The sequence below is a fragment of the Drosophila innubila genome, chromosome X (assembly GCF_004354385.1).
Source record: "Drosophila innubila isolate TH190305 chromosome X, UK_Dinn_1.0, whole genome shotgun sequence".
NCBI classification, from domain to species: Eukaryota; Metazoa; Arthropoda; class Insecta; order Diptera; family Drosophilidae; genus Drosophila; species Drosophila innubila.
This window is the reverse complement of record NC_047626.1, coordinates 8,179,886-8,200,687: the sequence shown is the minus strand read 5'-3', so window position 1 is coordinate 8,200,687 and position 20,802 is coordinate 8,179,886. Positions and strand designations below refer to the sequence as shown.

The 20,802-nt window shown below is 36.3% G+C and overlaps 3 protein-coding genes across 7 annotated transcripts in view; all 3 read right to left on the bottom strand.

Annotated features, from left to right (window-relative positions):
• The window catches only part of LOC117793788 (syntaxin-binding protein 5), a 32,792-nt gene extending 20,245 nt beyond the window's left edge, over positions 1 to 12,547 (bottom strand). For 3 of the 5 annotated variants that reach the window (XM_034634190.1, XM_034634193.1, XM_034634194.1), the window contains exons 1-11: positions 12,246 to 12,547; positions 4,614 to 5,073; positions 4,214 to 4,311; positions 3,556 to 3,744; positions 3,342 to 3,476; positions 2,709 to 2,772; positions 2,239 to 2,446; positions 2,092 to 2,167; positions 1,762 to 1,916; positions 482 to 663; positions 122 to 286 (exon numbers count right to left, since the gene is read on the bottom strand). In XM_034634190.1, coding sequence (XP_034490081.1) covers positions 122 to 286; positions 482 to 663; positions 1,762 to 1,916; positions 2,092 to 2,167; positions 2,239 to 2,446; positions 2,709 to 2,772; positions 3,342 to 3,476; positions 3,556 to 3,744; positions 4,214 to 4,311; positions 4,614 to 4,736 — 1,395 coding nt within the window. In that variant the 5' untranslated portion in view covers positions 4,737 to 5,073; positions 12,246 to 12,547. The remainder of the gene's footprint in view (positions 1 to 121; positions 287 to 481; positions 664 to 1,761; positions 1,917 to 2,091; positions 2,168 to 2,238; positions 2,447 to 2,708; positions 2,773 to 3,341; positions 3,477 to 3,555; positions 3,745 to 4,213; positions 4,312 to 4,613; positions 5,074 to 12,245) is intronic. The other 2 variants (XM_034634191.1, XM_034634192.1) reach the window with 2 other exon arrangements.
• A 1,833-nt stretch (positions 12,548 to 14,380) lies between these two features.
• Positions 14,381 to 15,746, bottom strand: LOC117793809 (protein roadkill-like). The gene is made up of 2 exons (XM_034634231.1): positions 15,044 to 15,746; positions 14,381 to 14,984 (listed from the first exon to the last, which is right to left on the bottom strand). Exons 1-2 carry the CDS (start codon positions 15,612 to 15,614, stop codon positions 14,557 to 14,559), a joined length of 999 nt encoding a protein of 332 aa, XP_034490122.1. The 5' UTR covers positions 15,615 to 15,746; the 3' UTR covers positions 14,381 to 14,556.
• A 732-nt stretch (positions 15,747 to 16,478) lies between these two features.
• On the bottom strand, positions 16,479 to 20,762 carry LOC117793793 (TBC domain-containing protein kinase-like protein). The gene is made up of 6 exons (XM_034634205.1): positions 20,439 to 20,762; positions 18,961 to 20,373; positions 17,543 to 17,749; positions 17,206 to 17,477; positions 16,850 to 17,146; positions 16,479 to 16,788 (listed from the first exon to the last, which is right to left on the bottom strand). Exons 1-6 carry the CDS (start codon positions 20,650 to 20,652, stop codon positions 16,684 to 16,686), a joined length of 2,508 nt encoding a protein of 835 aa, XP_034490096.1. The 5' UTR covers positions 20,653 to 20,762; the 3' UTR covers positions 16,479 to 16,683.
• Between the last annotated feature and the right edge of the window lie 40 nt (positions 20,763 to 20,802).

The window sequence follows — 20,802 nt, the reverse complement described above, 5'->3', positions numbered from 1 at the left end:
CGACTGTAAACGCTCACTTGTTTTTAACTAAGAAATATAAATCTCTTCCCAATTTCAACTAAGGATTCCTCTTCAAAAAAAATTATTAGTTATTTATTTGGATTTAACAAAAAATACACACCTGGAGTGTGCCAGCGCCAGAGTCCCAGAATTTCAGGCTGCCATCCTGATGCCCTGTGATGACAATCTCCGAGTAACTGCATGAGGCTGGTGACCATTCTCCGCCAGATATGGGCCATTCACGTTCCGAGAAGCCCGTTTTTTTACTTGTCGTTGTGCGACCAACCTACAATGAGAGTGAAAAAGAGCGAGACATAAATAGTTGAGTGAGAGAAGAGTTTTGTATACTGTGTTTAATTTTCTTAATTTCTTGGACTGAGCTGAGAGATGTGTAAAGATGTACTCAATGCATCAGGCTGATCGAATCATCATCAATGTCTTTATACTCACGATTTTGCATTCTAAAGTGACTCGAACTTACAGAATAGAAAGCAGGAACCAAATCCGATGGGCAATCGGTTAAATATGTGCAACATGTAACAGGTGATTCGTGTAAGTCCATTGGATAAGGCGATTCAAAACATGGAAAACCGGGCGTTAATAAGTCTATTAATACTAAGTCATATTGAAGCAGCACAGCTATCGCATATGGCTCCTGGGTTTCTATAAAAAGCGAAAGAGAGAGAGAGAGAGAGATTCGTTATGAAATTTAATTTCAAATATATATGTATATTAGAGTGGGTAAATTTTTTTCGCCACAAAGCGTTTATGAAATTCGTAATCTACGATGAATTCTAAGAAGAATTGCCCAAGAAACCATATGTCTGAAATCAATATCGAGCTTCCACTTTTTTCGACTTACCTAAAAAAAAAATATTTAAAAAAACCACAGATAGAGGCCTAGCTATAATGACTTTGAGTTTAGGGAACGAATTTAGAGATAAGAATTAGTTGGCGGTCTTAACTAGCTTTTTTTAAATTTAATTTTAAGCATAAGCATTTTTGTCAAGTTTCAATAAAAAAGACCTAATTTTGCCTTAATTTTAAAATTCAATTGAAAAAAGACCGCCAACTGATTCTTATCTCTATACGTAAATTCATTTGGGTTTTAAATTTTTTTTGTTATTACCAATATATGAAATAGTTACAACCAAGGCCGCAAACCTCCAAAATTTTGTTAATGGTTCGGTTCGGCGGTTCGAACCATAGAGCAAGACATCGGTTTGGTTCGCGAATTGGTTCATATACCCCCTAAACCCAAGGTTTGGGTTCGAGCCTTGGTTCAATTTCATAGAAAAAATATTTGTATTTTTGTTCATTTTTCTCTACATTTTAAATTAATTAAATTTTTTTTTAAAAGAAACAAAATTTTGATGATAATTTAAATTTTTTTGAAGATTTAAATATGACTTATTTTAATCCGAAGTCTAAAATAATATTAGAAAACCATGAAATTAATGTAATCATTTTTTTTTTCGAATCAAACCTTTTACTTTAGAAATCGGTTCGGTTTAGGTTCGGGTTCGCAAAGTAAATAATTAGAAGGGCTCGGTTCATGATTCGGTTCAGGCTGCTTAAGAGCCCGAACCGAACCGGTTCTACGAGGTTCGGTTCAGAACCGGTTTGCAGCCTTGGTTATAACTTCTTCGTAAAAAGTCTAAGCTCGATATTGATTTTAAACCCATGGGCAATTCTTCTTAGAATTCATCGTAAATTACGATTTTCATACGATATATTTACGATTATATTTATAAAACTTACCGCAGGGCCAGGGATTCTCGCAGAGCGTGATGAAATCGCAAACGGCATGCTCCATTTCCAAAACGGTTGTGGTCTTGCCCACCATGACGGTGATGCAATTCGACTTTGAGCCCTTCTCCGATGGCATGCCCCCAGAGAAAATTGTAAAGGTTTCGCTAATGAAAAGAGACAGATAAATGTAAAGTTGGTGAATAATAAAATTGGTTAATTTATTTATGTTTCGTATAAAAAACTCTACTGTTCTTCAAAAAATTCACTTATGCCTATTCAAGTCGAGTATTATTTACTAAAAAAAAAATATATTATTATTATGTAGGTAATTATGCTTACCCAGTTGTGCTGGACTTCAAGTCAACTTTATAAATCGGTTTGCATTTCTCCGCATTGCCATCCTTGTTGATTTTCGCTATGTGAACGGAGAAAAAGATTGATATTTCATTGGGGCTTATGTATCGTCATAAGGTTTATCAAACTTACCATGCGGACAAACTTGGGACTGGGGCTTGGGCTGCGGCCTGGTGGGCCAAGAGCAAATGGATCCATCTGTGTGCGAAGATACAAAGTATTTGCCCTCGTAATGCCAGGCCAAAGATTTAACAGGCTCGGCTGCCTGCCATCGAATTTCAGCGCATTTCGCTTTCAGATCCCACAATACAAGCAGCCCACACTCAAATGCAATAAGCAACTAATGAAAGAGAATAGAGAAGCAAAAATAAAAGATATAAAGAGTGATATGTAAGAGTTTTGTGAATATATTTAGCTAGTTATGGAAGTATAAGATGAATATCACTTAAATTTTCAAATGAATCTTATTTTCACATTCGAATTATAATTATTTATTTTATATTTCATTTTAATAAGAGTGTGAAAGTCTAAGAAATATATATTCTTTCACTTTTCCACTATTTTAATTAATTAACATAACATTTAATAATATAACAACTCACCTTGTTTGCATCCAATGGATTATCACATAACGCAATCACAGCACCTGGATGACTAGTTCTAACCCTAAACAAAAGAAACAACAACCAAACAAGTAAATTCGCTGCAGTGATAATAATAATCACAAAATAATACCCTGTACTCAGGTACTCTTAAAAAACGAAAACTTTTTTCAGCACTTAAAACAAGTTGAAAATTGGTTTCTTAAATAACTTATGTTTGTATTATCCGATTCGAAAGATATTGCTGCTTAGTTAAGGACTATGGTCAACTATATGCTTACAAAATTTGAAGATAATAATAGTGAAGTTTTTTTTTTTAACATCTTAGTGAAATTTCTCTAATATTTATTTGCATTAAAAAATTATCAGATAAAACTCGCTAACGCTTTCGTCGTTCGATTAATACTGAACATCAAATCTAAATTTATATTGTTATGGCAAACAGGATATTTATACAAAATATTACTTCTCTAGCTCTTTAAGGTTCTCTGATCTGTGATCCACAGAGATGCATTACTCAGACATGTGGATTTTTTCTGAATGAGCACAGGGTACCGCATTAATTTTAAGGCTAGCACCGAGAAGTAGGCAATGTTTTTTTTTTAATAAGAATTTTTTGTTTCTGTTACTCACACTTCAATTGCTTTATTCCAGTTAATAATATATCCACTAAGTGCAAATGTATCTATGTGAACGACGTGTATGTTACCCTTCTCGGTGCCTACGTACAGCCATTTGCTGCCCACGGGCAAATGTATGCAAGTGACCCTGAAAAAATTAATTAAATTAAAGTGTAAATAAATACATAAGAATTATTATAAGCATTTGTAATTCAAATGATATTTACCGCTCGCGCTGAAATTTGAGGCTCTGCACAATGCGCGGCGTCTTTTGGCGTATGCTCCACAAGTGTATGGTGTCATCGGCGGTGACTGTGACCAGGGCTCCCTCATTGACCAGGAATGTGGCAAAGAGAACTGCGCACTCGGATTCGCCCTCGTGTTTGGCATGTGCATCGACGCCAGGTCGCCCCAATCTAAAAGAATCAATCAATTAGATCAAGTCGATTAAATTTTAAATAAATAATGTATTCTAATTATAAATTTATGCTACACTACAGACTAATAAAATAAAACACCAATTTTTTGACCTGAATAAATAAAACTATGTGCTCTTGAATTAATACTTTTAATACTTTTCTAAAAGTCATAGACTAACTCTCATGTTAGATTTTTACTTTAACATTGTCAAACCAAAAATTTTTTTTCCATTTTTTATAATAAAAATAAATAACAAAAGAGTTAAAATTAATCATTATGATACTAATTTAAAAAATCAGAAAATAGTAAGAAAATTTATATTTAAATTTCATTTTTTGGAATTAAAAATTTTTACTTGGAATCTCTGCTTTAAACAACCCTGATCTCTTGAGTTTAATCAAAAAAAACCCCTCTTAAAATTAAATTAATTAGAAAAATTTAAATAAATCCGATATTTTAACTTACATGCGTATATAGCCGGATTTATCACCAATCGCTAATAGTTTTTGTACTGGATCGAAGGCAAAGGATGTGGGTGAAAATGGAAAGCCATGGCGAAAGGTCTATAAGAAAGATAAATAAGGACCAATTAAAAAATGGTAACAAGAAATTGAACAGTTAAACTGTTGAATTAAAATTGTTTTACGTTGCATTTTGAACCGGACTGTAATAGCCGCGTGTGTCTTATGATAGATTCAATCGAGTACAGCTACCAGATAAAACATCCGCTGGCTACAACAGACGTCATAGAACTCTCTAAATAAATAGATTAGATATATTGTTGCACTTTGAGGGATTTCGCTTGTTTGGTTTTATTTTTTCTCTCTCTCTCTCTCTCCCTCTCTCTTTTTCTCTTTCTTCTTACTTTCTTCAATGTGAAATGATCGGGTTTTAATTGCTCCTGGATTTCCTGCTCCTGTCGTATGGCTTGCGGCTGTACGCTTTGTCGAAATCCATCCAGAACTCCTTTAAATGTGAACTTTTTCATTTTTCTAACATGAGTCGTCCTCCGCCGCTGCCGCTGCTGCTGTAGAAACTCTCAAAAATTGTATAATAATGCTGCTTCTTCTTCTTCTTCTCCTTATACTTTGAACTGTTCTAGCTTTGTAGAAGGATTTTGCTAGAAGTTTGAGGAATTTGCCAGGTTTATTTCTTATGTGTTTTTTGTATCTCTTTTAATTTATCTAGTTTTTTTTTTGTGTTTGTTATTTTGCTGCTGCTGCTTCTTGTTCTTCTTCGATCTTTGTTTGTTTTAATTTATTTGGGATTTGATTTTTTGTGTTGTTTGGGAAGTGAAACTAGGTTAGCAATAGTCGAATTAAGAGCTGTAATCAAACAAAAAGTGAATCGCATTAGTTGAAAGTTTTGTTGCATGCTATTATACGTTAATGGATTGCTGCTTGCAACAATGCCACACACACACACACACACATAGACACTCGTCAATTCCTGTCTAACAATATGATGATGCAATAGCAAAAACACTGACATACATTCACTCACACACACACACACACTCACACACACACACACACATACATTCAGTCATCGAAACAATTGAACGGAATTGCATTGTGTAGCATGATGGACAACAATGAGTACAAGAAGGTAGGAATAAAACTAACAGAATCGCTAGCATACTTTTCAGCATCCATACAGATCTCTCATCAAATTGTAATGAAATCTTGTTAGTTTTATAATTTAATGAAATTCCAATTAGGATAATCATTTTTTAATGAAACTTAGCTTTATAATTCCATCTAAGAGTTTTTTTTTTAAATAATTTTAAGAGAATTTAATCGAAATTAGTTTTATACTTTAATAAATTTTAAAAAGGATAAGAATTTTTTAATGAAACTGTAATGTCGATAGCTTTATAATTCCATCTAAGAGTTTTTTTTAATAAATTTAAGAGAATTTTATCGAAATTAATCATCAAATTGTAATAAAATCTTGTTAGTTTTAAAATTTAATGAAATTCCAATTAGGATATGCATTTTTAATGAAACTGTAAAGTCGATAGCTTTACAATTCCATCCTACAGTTTCTTTTTTTTTTTTAATAATTTCAAGAAAATTTTATCGAAATTAATCATGAAATATTGTTAGCTTTATAATTTAATGCGATTCTTTTGAAAGCTCATGAAAATGTAATATTGTCAGTTTTATAACTTTATGAAACTGTATCTTATAATTTCTTGTTTTATCGCAATGTAATAAATTATTATTAGTTTTATAATTTAATAAAATATAACTAAATCGATAACTAAATCGAAAGATTTCATAAAAATCTAATGATATAATATTAGTTTTAAAATCAAAGAAATTCTTAGATTTTATAATTTTCTAAAGCCATATCGGAAGTTTTCTATAAACTTGTTGCTTCTAGCAGAATATTTATTTTGTATTACATATGTATGCCATTTAATTGTAATATATTGTTTTGCATTATGGACCATTGAGTTTTTCTCTCAAAAATTTCTATGATGTTCAAGAATCAACAATTTCATACGAATTAATTGAAATGTTTTTTTAATACTATTGCAATATCGTTAACGACAGCTTTGTCGCCTGGCTTTTTGGAGCGTGGAACGATAAATTAATTAAAGCACAAGTCGCGCTCAAGTGCCATCTTCATTTTCAATGCAATGGCCGTTGAAAAGGTGCGCGCTATAAAACGAGCTGCGCTGCCGCGGCGCTGTCGCTGTCGCTGCCGCAGGTTGCTGCTGCTGCTGTTACTGTTAAACGTGTGTAAGTGCGAGTGAGCTGGCAGCATTTAAATGGGCAATGGGGGATGGTAATGAGGTTGCTCTGCTTTGTGTGTGTTTGTGTGTATGTGTGTGTGCGTGTGTGAATGCGATAAATGTGTAACTGTGGGCAGTGTCGAGAGTCAAATGTTAAATGGATATAATTGAAAATCGCTGTTTGCCACAAATGTTGCACAACATTACAAACATTGGGGCAAGACCTATGGCAACACAATTTCAAATGTACAATCTGTATGTATGTATGTATGTATTCAGTATATGGGTTATACACACACTTATGTATACAAATATGTGTGTAGGTATTTGCACTTATTTTTGGGATGGCACACAAATCGATTTTTCGCACACTCATCGCGTTGTCGATGTTGCCTTTTTTCTTCTTATTTGCAATTGTTTACGCTTTGTCAAACAAACGAACAAACACTTATATACATATGTATACACACACACACACACACGCTCACCCTCTTTGCGCGCACGTGTGTGTGTGTGTGTCCAGGACACACGACGCGCGCAACAGTAAAAAAAAAAGTGAAAAGCAAATCGCTGGCATACTTTAAATTTAATTTGCGCAAACAAACAACACAAAGAAACAAACTCTGGACATACACACACACACGCGCATACACTCAAAAAAAATACACCTACACACACATGTCGGCGCCTGACCGACGACAACGGATAAACGTAGCCGCTGCTCTGTTTTTAATGATTCTCTCTGTGTATCATGCAATGCGCCTGTATGTATGCAAGCAAATACATATGTATGTGTGTGTGCTTCCTAATGATGATTAAAATGCCATCGCTTGTTGTTGTTCTTGTTGCTGTTGTTCCTGCTGGTTGTGTAAACAGCAGTGTTGCCAGCTCTGCTTTATTTTCCGCCAAATCTGGAGTTTTTCGAGCGCCAAACGCGGAAAGATTGTAACATGGCGGCTGGCGGGAATTCCAGCTAAATTTTTATTTAAAAAAAAAAACTACTGGATATAACACAAACTATTATTACTAGGTTACTATTTTATTTAGCTGTAAACACTTCTTTTTTATTTTTAAATTAAATTGAAAAAAAAAAAAAAAGGATACTGTCTATTCTAATAGACTTGGTTTTTCAGTACTGATTGAGAATTCAAATGCTTTGTAGTGTTGGGAAGTTGCCTCCTTATGCCTTTTACATTCATTTTCCTATTTTCATGGGATGCTAGTATATAAAATCAAACTAAAAACTATAAATGCTTTTAATCCGACTTGCTTGCGGATTTTCTAGCATTTTCTAGCTATTTTAAAATGTTGATATAGGTTTTTAAGGCTTTGAAAAGTTGGCAACACTGGTTGGGAGGCTGAGCACACACAAGCCAGCACGCTCTCTCGCCCCAACTCTTCCCAACGCTTCCGCTCTACAACTCACTCTCGCTCTTTTGGTCTTGCTCTGCATGTGTATGTATTATATATTTATGTGTGCGAGTGTGCACGTATAGATAACCTCGATTTACAGATTTTTCACGCACACGCACACACACACACACAAACACATCTCACAATTTCTTCGTTCATTTTTTTTTGTGTTCTTTCTTCCTGCTCAAATTGCTTGTTGCTACTCACATGGATTTACTACATTTTTATTTATGCATTTGGCGCCTTCTGCCCGCGCCCGCTCCTGTGTTTTTTGTCCCCGCCGTTTATGTTGCGAATAACAACAACAATAACAATAATAATAAACAGCACACGCAAAAAAAATACAACAAATTAAAACAACAATTGAGCAAAGTATCTTTCTTTTGTACAACTTTTTACAAGTTGTTATTCACATTGGTATTTTTCTCATCTGTAGTATATTATTATTTAGCATATTTCAGTTGTTTTTTTTTTTGCACTAATAACAAAAATATATGTATCAATTGATTTTTCACTGGAAAAAGACACACACACACACACACACACACACTCGCACACACACACACACAGAGATTCAATCACATACACATGCAAAAAGAGACAACGGCTCAAAAAAAAAAAAAAAAGAAAATAATAAACGCAGACGGAGTCGAAATTCAAAGTCGGACCAAAACACACACGGGGATATGTAAGACAAGAAAAATGCTTCTGGTTAGCTGGTTAGTTGGCAACTGGAGCTGCTGCTGTCGCTGCTGCTGCCAATTTGAGCAGAGTGGCGGCGTCGTGAGTGTAAAGGCATTTTCCTTTTTTTTTTTTTTTTCATTTGCACCTTCTGCTTGGCGCACGCGACACGAGGACAGCGTGAGAGCGTGAGAACGACGCTGCTCACTAGGACGAGGACGTTTAGCAGCGCGCGCGTGTCAGTGTCAACCCTGTGAAGCTTTCGCTCACGTTTACTCTCACGCTCTCTCCCACTCTCGCTACCGCTCTCTTACCCACTATGGCAGCTAGTGTTGTTAACTTTGGACATGAAAAAAAGCTGTTTTTCTAGTCAAAAGGTGAAAAAGGCTGTTGAGCTAATAGATACATTTCTAAATAGATTTTTAGTAAGTTAGTGATTATACTTAATCAAATCAAGGTTTCCTTGAAAAACAAAATTTTTGTAAATAAACGTAATCAGCATTACAAAAATAAAATAAATACATAAAATATAACAATTGTAAAGAAATTTCTAAGCTCTGTATATTAATAATATTATATATAGCTTTAATGAATGTAAAATAATAAGGAAAATAAAGCACAACAATAAATAAATAAATAAAAATAGATTTTATTTTATAAATTTTTGTTTATATTAATATATTTAGTGCATAAAATATGCCAATAATGTTTTATGTTGATAAAATTAAAAAAAAAAAAAACTTAGATGTCCGTTTTTGTAAATCTCAAACTCAAATTTCTGATATTTGAGTAACACCAGCTATTCGTTTTTTTTTTTTTTTTTAATTTTTAATGGTGTTCAATATTTGTTTATAGTCTAATTTGAAGTTGTGGAATCAATGAATTTTTAAGCATGATTTGTAAAAAGAAATAAAAAAAATAAAATTTTTGCCAAATTTAAAAAAAAAAACTCAAATTGCCGTAAAAAAAGCTGTTGTGGCAACACTGACAGCAGCACAGCCTGACACGCGCTCGCTCACCCACACAAGCTACTCATACTTAACACGCGCACACAATCACACTACACATTCACTCACTCTCTTGAGCTCTTCTTTGTCTTTCTTTATGCATTGTGTTTATGTGTAGTTATATATTTCGCTTGCAAAGTTAGGCAAATGCAATTATTGTTGCCTAGTTTAGGGCGCCTGTTATTGCTGTTGATTGAATATTAGCAAATTGCAAAAGTGTTTTAGTATTTTTGCACACTTTAATTTTTTTTTTGATCATGTGTGTGTGTGTGTGTGTGGGAGCAGCACGTAGTAGTTGCTTGATGCGCATGCTTACGCTAAGAGGCGCCCCGTCGTGTGTGTGTTTTGAAGCCAGGACGAAGTGTCGGCCGCAATGTGAATCGTGATAAAACGAACGGTTTTTGCGCGCGCGGTCACATGACACGACTACTCACACACACACACACACACACGCGCACTTACACATACAGAGAGCGAAATCTGTTGAGGTAGCAAGCTGAAAAGCAAACAATACCTAAATACTTCCCTCCCACTACACAAAGTAACTTTGATTTTTGTTTAAACTATATGCATATATTAATGAGATTTAGTTAACCTTACATACACACACACACACACATTGACAATTTAGTGGCGTTTGCGTTTGCGATACATTTGTGGTAGTTGGTTGGGAGACACGACACAGGCGTCCAAAAGTTTTTAATAGAAGGAATAAACGTTGCACGTTCTTTGGCCAAAAGGAAAGTCGAAACTGAACGTGAACGTTCACGTTAGCATTGCTGCTCAACACTTTCTGTATGTACGCGCAGTTTAAACGTGTATGTATATGGCCAATACACACACGCACACACATTGGAGTTGTGATGTTTTTTCGTTCAGACTAAGTTGAAATGAACGGCTTATTAAAATGAACGAAAGAATTTATTCCAGTCTTGCGTGTACTTATTTTAAATTTACATTTAATTTACTTAAATATTATTTTCATTTCATTTTTTTACAATTTCTTGAAAATACATAAAGTTCCAAAAGTTTTTCCTTTTCTTATAATTTAACAATATGCAGTAATTTTATATTTGAATATTTTATTTTCGATTTGAACCATTTTGAAATTATTTTTTATAAATTTTAAAGAAAAAATGAATTTATTTTTAATTTTGTCATTTTTTCACATATATCATGTAAGTTTCCTTGATAAAATGTTTGCTTAACAAAAAAATAAAAATCCATAAAATTATATTAGCAAAATGAAAATAAAAAAACAAATTAGATCCAATTATTTCTGTGTATTTAATATCTAATGGTACCAGAATCAAATCGATTTACATATACAAAAAATTAAAATCGATTACAAATCAAATCACGTTCCATCACAGATTTAGTTCACGACTCAGCAAATTGAACTAAAAATCTCAACTCTAACAAACACACACACACACATGCACACTTGGTCAGCAGTTATGCAAAGCAGCGTCGCGTCGCGTCGCTTGGCGTCGTTTTAGGGTTGCCACAGCGACTGAGCTTTGATTTGTGTGTTTCGCCCCTGGCTCTAGGCCTAGTGCGCAATTTGGGCCAAACGGCAATCCTGAAGCCATGGCCTGGAATCAATACTTGTTGTCCTCACACACACACACACACATACATCACACAAAAAATTTAATCAACTCAAATGTAAATACGCGCACACAAACACACACACAGCTTAGCTTAATGGCAAAAAATTTGCATTGAAATTGTTATGAGTTATGCCATAAAATGCGCTCAATTCTCTCTTCCTTTTAACACATTTAGGCTGGGCGGCCATATTAATAACAGCTCTCTCACTAAGAGATATGTGCATGTGTGTGTGTGTGTGCGTACACTCGACCCATTAACACACAGAAAAGTATGCAATAAAAATGAAAGGAAGAAGAAAAAAAGGAAATGGCACAAGCTCTTGCGTCATATGCCCAGGAATCATCTTGGAATTGTGTTTGCACACACACACACACACACACACACATACACTTCATCATCCCAATAAGAAACTTGTTGGGCTGTCACGCGCGACTCATCCAATAACAGCAGCAGCAGCAGCCACTGTCACAGTCGCAGTCGCTGCTGGCGTCAACGTCGCGACGTCGACAATTGGCGGTCTGTTGCTGTTGCGATATGAGGGCGTCATAAACAACAATGCGATTGTGGTGATCCATACTCCCCCTCCCCCCACCCTCACATATGTACACATATGTGAGTAAGATTATAAAAGACTTCATCATTTTAGTTTAAGTGATTCACTCAGCTGAAATAGTCAACTAAATAGTTTTTACGATGCTGCCGCTGCCGCTGCGACGTCAACGCCAACGTTGACGTTAACTGTCACAAAGGCATCAAATAACAGCACACATACACACAGACACTTACTAATGTTGTCACTTTTTTTATCAGCATATGCATGTATATAAACCTTTTGTATGTATATGTTTGTAATCACATATGTATTGTTCTACAGTTTGCAATAATAAAACGCGAACGTTGACGCTGACGTTATTCTGCCTTGCACAATTAATTTGCACATACATAAGTGAAGCATAACATCATCAGTAACAACAACAACAGAAACAACTGAATTCCACATCATACGAAACACCCCCTTACAAAAAAAAAATGCGCCCACCTGTTTCATTGCGTTTTACCGTTGGACAGACAACAAAAGTGCGACACCTGCACGCGTGGCCAATTAGTTAATGCATTGCGTCGCAATTAAATATTTCGCGTATTGCAATTTTCGCACCTGGACTCCAACGCGCACAATTCGCCTTTTTTTTCGATTGTTTGTTTTGCTTTTTTTTTTGTCAATTTTTAGAGCACACGGAGAAATCGTATCAAGTGAAGCTTCTTCAACCAACTGTGTAGTGCTGGGAGCGATTGTTTAAAAATCGAATTGAATCGATTCGAAGACAAATCGAGAATCGAGACAGCACAGCTGATTTTCAAATGTAGTTGCAGTGCTGCCAACTTGCTTTAAGCGTCGTGTCGCAACCAAAAACGGGTTGGCAGGCTTGCTTTGCGGACTTCCAATTCAAATTGTGATCAATTTCCAAAAAGTATAAAAACTTGCAATTTCTATAACTTTAAAGTTAAAATTTTGAGAATGTAATTGAGCATACTGACGCTACAGGCCGCCACTGGAACCGTCGTTCTCATTTGCTATAACACTATCGAAATGCTTTTGATATGCAGATTAAACGATATATGATTGCATATAAATAATCATCACTCATCTCTTATTCTTAATCTTTGTTTAATCACGCGAAAAACTTTATTCACGAGGCAAGGCAAAAATTTATTATAATAATAAAAATGGCGATGCCGAAATCGTCTTAATACCTAAGCCTGGTGCAAATTGTTCGCAAATAGATCTATACTACAAAAGAACCAAGACTTCGATCGACTTAATACAAAGGAATTGTCTGATTTGATAATCTTTATAGCCGACGGCCATAAGATACCTGTTCATAAAAACATATTGTCAAATGAGAATAAATTCAATGCCCTAAAAATCTTGATGTCAAATTTTATATTTTTATTTAAGCATGAAATTAAGGAAAATGCTGAGCATTGTGTCACAATTGACGATTTCAATTTCAATGTTGTATCGGAAATGATTCGATTCATTTATACAGGGGAAGCCCCCAACTTGGATGCAGATCTTCTGGCGGCAGCGACAAGTATGAACTGGACAGACTGAAGGCGATATGTGCCAAGTCCATGAGCGACAACCTATCCATAAAAACTGCACATGATACTAAAGATAGCCGATCTCCACAAACTAAAGGATCTTAAATTCAACACAATTCAGTTCATTCAAAATAACATTCAAGATGGAAATGAGAAGTCAAGCTACGATAATATATTAAAAATTAAAAATTTGGATAGAGGAACAGTTGCAAGAATTAAAACTTGAGGATGATTCATCGAACAGCTCAGAAAATGACGAATAATAATGCTATAAACTACATACGTTACAATGCACAACAATATATTAATCTAAAAAAATTTGCTCCTAAATTTCTCAGTTGCGATAAGGAAAAAAAAACAACACAATTAGCTTTCAATCCAAAAATATCTAGAAAAAGCTAGCATATCTGCAAGAAAGCAAAATAAAAAGATTTTATAATTTTTAGTTCAATTTTATCCCAGCATCTATTCAAAATTGTCAAATGTATGTTACAGGCATAGACTCGTAGATCTAGAAATACAAAATTGGCAAATTCATTAATTTTTATCATTTCCCGCCAGCCGCCATATCACAATTTTTTCCGCGATCGGCCTTCGAAAAACTCCAGATCCGGCTAAGTTGGCAACACTGTGCAGGAAACATGTTGACAACCGAATGTAAAGTCGCTCTTTCGGTAAAATATTCGTCAAAGATAACGAAAGAGCAACACATACAGATAAGAGCTCATTTAGTTTTACAAATGAATCATATTTTTATCCCACACGATATCGATATTTCGATATGTCATCACATTCCAACAGCTGATTAATTTTTAGGCAATTTTGCTGGTGGCTCCCAATAATTTAACAAAAATAACTCCCAATGTAAACAAAAACTCAGCAAATTATGCACGATTTCTTCTGGAACTCCAACGGCTATCAAAGTAATGGAAAATGCTTGAAGATAAGCTATTCTCTCAGCAACTTTTTAAGACTTGATAAAAACAAATTTAATGTATTAAATACACATATGTAATCTACAAGCAAAAATATATATGCATATATATATTTAAAAAAAAAAAAAAAAGATAGTTAAGAACATTAGGCAATTACTAATGCGCTAGTTTGAATATTTTGATCAAAGAAATTCGTACAAAAATTCGTATATTGACTTAAATGTAGTGGATTGTTATTTTTAGTATAGCACGAGTACTTGAGGTTGCACCAGTCTGTATATATGTATGCTCGATTATTTTATACTGTCGAGGCTACTCGGATAGATCATCATCAAGTGTTAATGCATCGACTTTTTGCTCGATCATAGTTGCTAAAATATTTTTCCAGTTCAACGTCTCAGTTACTTCATGAATATTATTTTGAATAAATGCAATTGCCTTGGATTTAAGTTCCTTCAGGTTATAAAGATCGGCTGTCTTTAGCACTATGGTCGCAGTATCTACAGAAAGATTATCGCTCATGGACTTGGCACACATCGCCTTCAGTCTGTCCAGTTCATATTTGTCAGCTGCCGCCAGAAGATCTGCACTCATCTCTTCCAAGTTGGGGGCTTCTCCTGTATACATGAATCGAATCAGTTCCGAGACAACATCGAAATTGAAATCGTTAATGGCAACACAATTCTCAGTATTTTCCTTCATTGCATGCTTAAACATGGCTGCAAAGACTTTACTACGAGCTGCAAACATAAAATTGTACATTGCATCAAGATCTTTTGAGTGTAGGATTAATTCTTACCTGATAGAATTAACTTATGGGCTGGTATCTTATGGCCGTCGGCTGTGACGATTGTCACATCTGAAAATTCCTGGACATTAAGTATAGCACCAAGATCTTTAGATAATTTACAATTGGGAACTTTAATTATACTGCCAAGTTGTCCACTTTTCTCAACACGGTTTCCAATCAGAGCGATCTCACAGTGTAATATAAGTTTTTCATCGTTTTTAAAAACACCACGTTCATTAAAGAAATTATTGAAAAATAATGTCATTGGTTCACTTAAAGTGAAACCGTGGAATTTAAAATCAGCCGAACGTCCTGGCAAATACATTTTTACATAGCCCTTGCGAACTGAACTATTCGAAACAGTGTTCAAACAAACACTCAAATCTGCCCCATATGCAAATTTCGCGGGAAACAGTTCCAAACAAAATTGCAATCCACTTTCGTCGTTCGGAAACTTTGGTGATTTGAGACCTTTGTCCAATTGCACATTTCTTAACAAACCAAAGTTATCAATTGTCCACATGTAATAAATTTTAATTATTTCGTGCGATGTTTTACCCCAACAATCTTTTGAGCTCATTTTTAACTTTGAACTTTGCGAAAAGCCTTTTAACTTTATAGTGTTCTTTACAAAATTCAGAAAATTAAGATGAGATAATTGATTTAGACTTGGGTTGCTATAGCAGAGTTGCCAACTAAACTGAGAGAGTGAAAATGTGGCTTTCCAATTGATCATTTCTGATTAGTTGTTTTTTTTTTTGCTCCTTTTTGCGCATATTTGATCGGTTCTTCCTCTTTGCTCAGTAGTTCTTTTGGAGCATTTTGCGTAATTTCAATAGCTATGTTAGCTCATTTTGCGTCTGTATTTGCTCCTTCTTGAGTTTGTTTATCTGCCACGCAAGCGCTTATAAGAACTAAAAACTCTTTATTTAAAAAAGGGAACCGAAATCGAATTGTGTGTTGCGTTTATTTCCGGCTTTTCAAGTACTGAGTTAATTAGATTTGTATCAAATTGTTTGGACCAAGATCCATGGAACTAATCCCTAAGGTGTTCGAACGAACTTGTTCCCAGGCTGTAGTTCATTAAGCTCTGTGACTAAAATCTTCTTTTGTCTTATTTTATTTATTTTTTTGGTCAATGCGCACAATAATTAAATAATTTGTGAATATTGATATCGATCTTTTCAATATTTAATGCGATATGATATTCTATGCGATAATTTCAATACTCTGTTGTCGACTTGCCCGCCATTTTTGGTTTGTTTAGTATAAATTTTATACGCAAAGGGATGAACTTTGAGTAGGCGAATTTAATTTCTCAATCAATAAGCAAATGTAGTTTTTGGATTGGAATGTAACAATAACTTAATGTTAACGCAAAACGGAGGATGTAAGCGGAGTATCAGCAACATTAACATCAAGAAGCTGCACACTTGACAGAGTCTGTTGAATTTGAATTCGAGTAGAATGCAGATTTATAAAACTTTGATAATACAATACAATATGCTTATTTACATACAATAAAAATTGCTTGCCATAAAGTACACTTTAAATAGATGAGCTTAAGCTACACAGACGAGCAAAGCGAGTAGGGGGAATGGGAATCAGATTCCATTAACTTAAACAAAACAACTATTATATAACTCCAATCAATTCGAGATGAGTATATTTGGCTCAATTGAATGCAGGACATTGAAGCCCTTGTGTAGAATGCAGGTGCGCAGTACGCCACAGGCGACCAAGAAGTGAGAGAACTGCAGAGAGAGAAGGGATTAGAATTCAAGTGGATTCAGGGATAAAGTCAAGTTTAGCTACCTCGACGGCATGCTGATGTATATTGCTGACACAGACGACAATGCGACCACGCAGTTGTGCATCCAAATAGGGAACATTGAGTGCCTCCAGACGCTGTTCACCCAGCTGGACCGTGGCAAAGGGTATATTAATGCTGTGCGGCACATGGACACGTGAATATTCCACAACGCTGCGCAGATCGATTAATGCCAATTCATTGGGTGCCTGCAACAACAATTGATGCACATCCTTGGCACTTATTCTGGGACATTGCTCCGACTGCAAATGCTTCAGCTCCACCTCTGTCAGGCCAATGTCCTGCAAGTGAATATATACAATTTAAAATTAACCAAATTTATAAAGAGAGCAACAATTACCAGAACATGTGGCGCCTGTGTGCGCAATGCATGTTGTCGATGTGTAATGCTTTTGGGCGTGCATTCGTACATCTTTTGCGATTCAATCACACAGTTCTCCATCACAATATCGGGCAGATCGGAGAAGAGCAGTATGCACTCATTGAAGCCGGAACTGAGGAGCGTGCTCTTCAGCTGTTTCAATATCGCAATTCCTATAAAAAGCGGATACGAACTATCGCCCAACATCAATTTATCCCACAGATGCAGTATCTTGTGCAGGGGAAATACATCTACATTTAAAAAAAAATACAAAACATCAATTTTTTGTATTAAAATATCAGCACATTTTACTTACGGGAGAACATGGTGAGGAACCAGGGAATGGCAAACAGTTCGGGTATAAAATTGATGCTCGATAAATGCTGTGCAAGCAGCGGCTCATGAAATGCACTCAGTTGCGAGAATTTGCTCAGGTATTCCTTAATGATAGCCGAGTTGTCTTTCAGGAAAAACCACTGCAGATATTTTGGTATAAATCGAAACAAACTCAGAAATGCAAGTTCTGAAAAAGAAAAGCAACAAGAGATCGCAATGATAGTTTATGTCTTTTATTTTTTGTAAAACGTGACAAGAAATATTTCCAACTTTACAAGTCAAAATTTTTGTCAGATTTCACATTATTTTTTTTACAGAAAAATAAAACCTCTCAGAATCAAATTTTAAGTGTTGTTTTATACTAATTACGATACCAGGAGTTGATTAAAAGGGAAAACTCGAGATTTAAAATTTTCAATTTTCAAAATATCAAAGGGACCCTTAGCATCGAACCCAAGATTTGGAGGAAAATAATTTTTTTTACAAATTAAATTAAATTTAAATGCAGAATGAATTTAAATGCCAAACCATGATTAAAATGACATTCCGCTTGAAAATCGGTTAAGTTTTGACAAAGTTATGGAAATTTGAAGTTGGTCAGAGCTTGGACCTAACAACTTTACAAGTCAAAATTTTTGTCACATTTCACATGATTTTTTACAGAAAAATGAAAGGTCCCAGAATCAAGTTTAAAGTGTTGTTTTATGCTAATTACGATATCAGGAGTTGATTAAAAGTGAAAACTCGAGATTTAAAATTTTCAATTTTCAAAATATCAAAGGGGGGACCCTTAGCATCGAACCTAAGATTTAGAGGGAAATAATTTTTTTTACAAAATAAATCAAATTTAAATGCAGAATGAATTTAAATGCCAAACCATGATTAAAATGACATTCCGTTTAAGAATCGGTTAAGTTTTGACAAAGTTATGGAAATTTGAAGTTGGTCAGAGCTTGGACCTAACAACTTTACAAGTCAAAATTTTTGTCAGATTTCACATGATTTTTTACAGAAAAATGAAGGGTCCCAGAATCAAGTTTAAAGAGTTGTTTTATGCTAATTACGATATCAGGAGTTGATTAAAAGTGAAAACTTGAGATTTAATATTTTCAATTTTTTAAATATCAAAGGGGGGACCCTTACCATCAAACCATGTCTGTGATCGAAAAATATAGAATTTTCTAAATAACAAAAACGTGAATGCAGAATCAATTTAGAGGCCAAACCAAGATCAAAATGATATTCCGCTTGAAAATCGGTTAAGTTTTGGCGCTGCTTTGAGTTATGCTGGAAGTTGGTTACTTCATTAATCAAATGGTATAATGTGACAATGGAGAACAGATCATATAGTAATTAGTGAGTACGATATCGGGAGAAACTCTGCTGCTTTGCACTCACCCTCATTGTTAAAGTTGAGATAGAGAAATGGGGCAGTTAGCGAGTCCAATCCCTGCCAGTAGACATACTGAGGATGGGCGGTGACCCACGCCTTCAACAGGCGCTTCAGCTTGCGGTGTCCGTCGGGTGAGGAGAGGAGTTCATCATACTGATGACACCGTGGTATATCCACCTCGATCTGACGATCCGTTGTGGTCGCTGTGAACTTGTCAATCTTCGCATAGCTCGCATTGGGCAGGACACCAAGGAGTGCGGCCCAAATGGCGCCACGCAGCAGGGGCGGAATGTCAGTGGCAGCCTCGCGTTGCAACAACTCCGCCGTATGTGGATAGCCATGCAGGAGTCGTGTAAAGAGACGCACGCGTCGAAATTGATACTCGATATCGCGTTCTCGTATTAACAATGGAAGTTGTTGCTGTTGCAGCTGCAACATGTGTTGCTGCTGTTGTTGTTGTTGCTGCTGCTGCTGCTGACGTGTCGCATGCAACAGCGGAAAATAAACGTGGGCGGGCAAGCGACTGAGACGTTGCAACAACGCTTGCAGCTTCAGCAGCACAACACGCTCGTCCATCAAATAGGATTGACTACGTGGCGGACAAACGCTTTGTCCGCTCAAGCGCACAATCTGTGGCAGCGCCAATATAGGCGCCTCACTCCTAATCAGTCCCTCCTTCTTCAGCTCCGCTTGCACATCGCCGCCCGCCAGCTGCCACAGATGATAAATCTGCGACAGCGGACAACGTAACAGCAGCGGCAACGTGTCCAACTCCACTCCCGTGGCTTGGCTCAACTCTGCTGAGATGCTGGCAAAGCATTTGTGCTGCAACAGCTCCTGAGGCAATGGTCGCTGTGCCGGCAAGACGCTGAGACAACGCTCGAGCAGCTCTCGCAGCTCCAGGGGCAACTTTTGATACAATTCCCAGCGCTGATGTTCACGTGCAATCTTCTCCAGCAACTGTGTGCTCTGTGTGTGCCGCACAAAGGCCAACAGCTTCCAGGCAATGTTGCTGAGCTTCAATCTCGGCCAGAGCTCCGTTTGCAGCAGTTGCTCCAGCAACAACATGGCCCAGGACCAAACATCGCTCTTAATGCTGCCGTTGGCGCCGAGTAAACGCTCTGGCGCCATATAGCGTATGTTGCCAATGGGAAATGGCACATAGGCGCCCGCCTTGGTCATATGATGCATGCCATAGTTAAAGATCTTGACACGTTCACAGCCAGCACCATCCAGCAGTATGTGACGCGGCTCCAGATTCTGTATAAGGAATTTGTGCGCATGCAGCACATTGATGCCGCTGGCCACCTGGTAAAAGATGCGCAAGATTTGTGTCTGGCTCAGCGGTGCATCCTGATGACGTTTCACATACTCCTCCAAGGAGCAGCCCACATATTCCGAGACCACAATAGTGCGCTCTAAGGGAAAACATATTAAATATATGTATTCATTTAGAGAGACAGAGAGTGAGAGTGGGCGTTACCATGCTTGCCGCGCACCACATCCAAATACTGACACAAATTCTCATGTTGCAGCTCCTTGAGACGCTGGGAACGCCCCAAAATCGCTATCGAATTCGGTGTGAGCGGGAGGCCATTGCTGCCACATACATCGCCTGGATGCAGTTTTGCAAAGAATGTAATGGCGCACAAGCGTCGTGTCTCCAGTTTGCCACTTGCAGCTGTTGCGTTGGCCATTTATTTTTTAGATGGGGGGGCAAGAAAACACAGCCAAATAATATGCCTGTGTGGCCTTGCCCAAATTTGCAGCAACAATTAATGGAAACTGACCACTGTTGCCAACTGTTTTGGAGGATCATCGGCAAATCAGCTGTTTGACGCCTTAGC

Excerpts from the sequence above, each read along its gene's own strand:
- LOC117793793 (XM_034634205.1), bottom strand. The coding sequence starts at position 20,652 with ATGGCCAACGCAACAGCTGCAAGTGGCAAACTGGAGACACGACGCTTG. Across the intron at positions 20,374-20,438 it reads TGTGGTGCGCGGCAAGCATG|AGCGCACTATTGTGGTCTCG; the intron begins GTAACGCCCACT and ends GTTTTCCCTTAG. Across the intron at positions 17,147-17,205 it reads CACAGGCGCCACATGTTCTG|GACATTGGCCTGACAGAGGT; the intron begins GTAATTGTTGCT and ends ATTCACTTGCAG.
- LOC117793809 (XM_034634231.1), bottom strand. The coding sequence starts at position 15,614 with ATGAGCTCAAAAGATTGTTGGGGTAAAACATCGCACGAAATAATTAAA. Across the intron at positions 14,985-15,043 it reads CCATAAGTTAATTCTATCAG|CTCGTAGTAAAGTCTTTGCA; the intron begins GTAAGAATTAAT and ends TTATGTTTGCAG.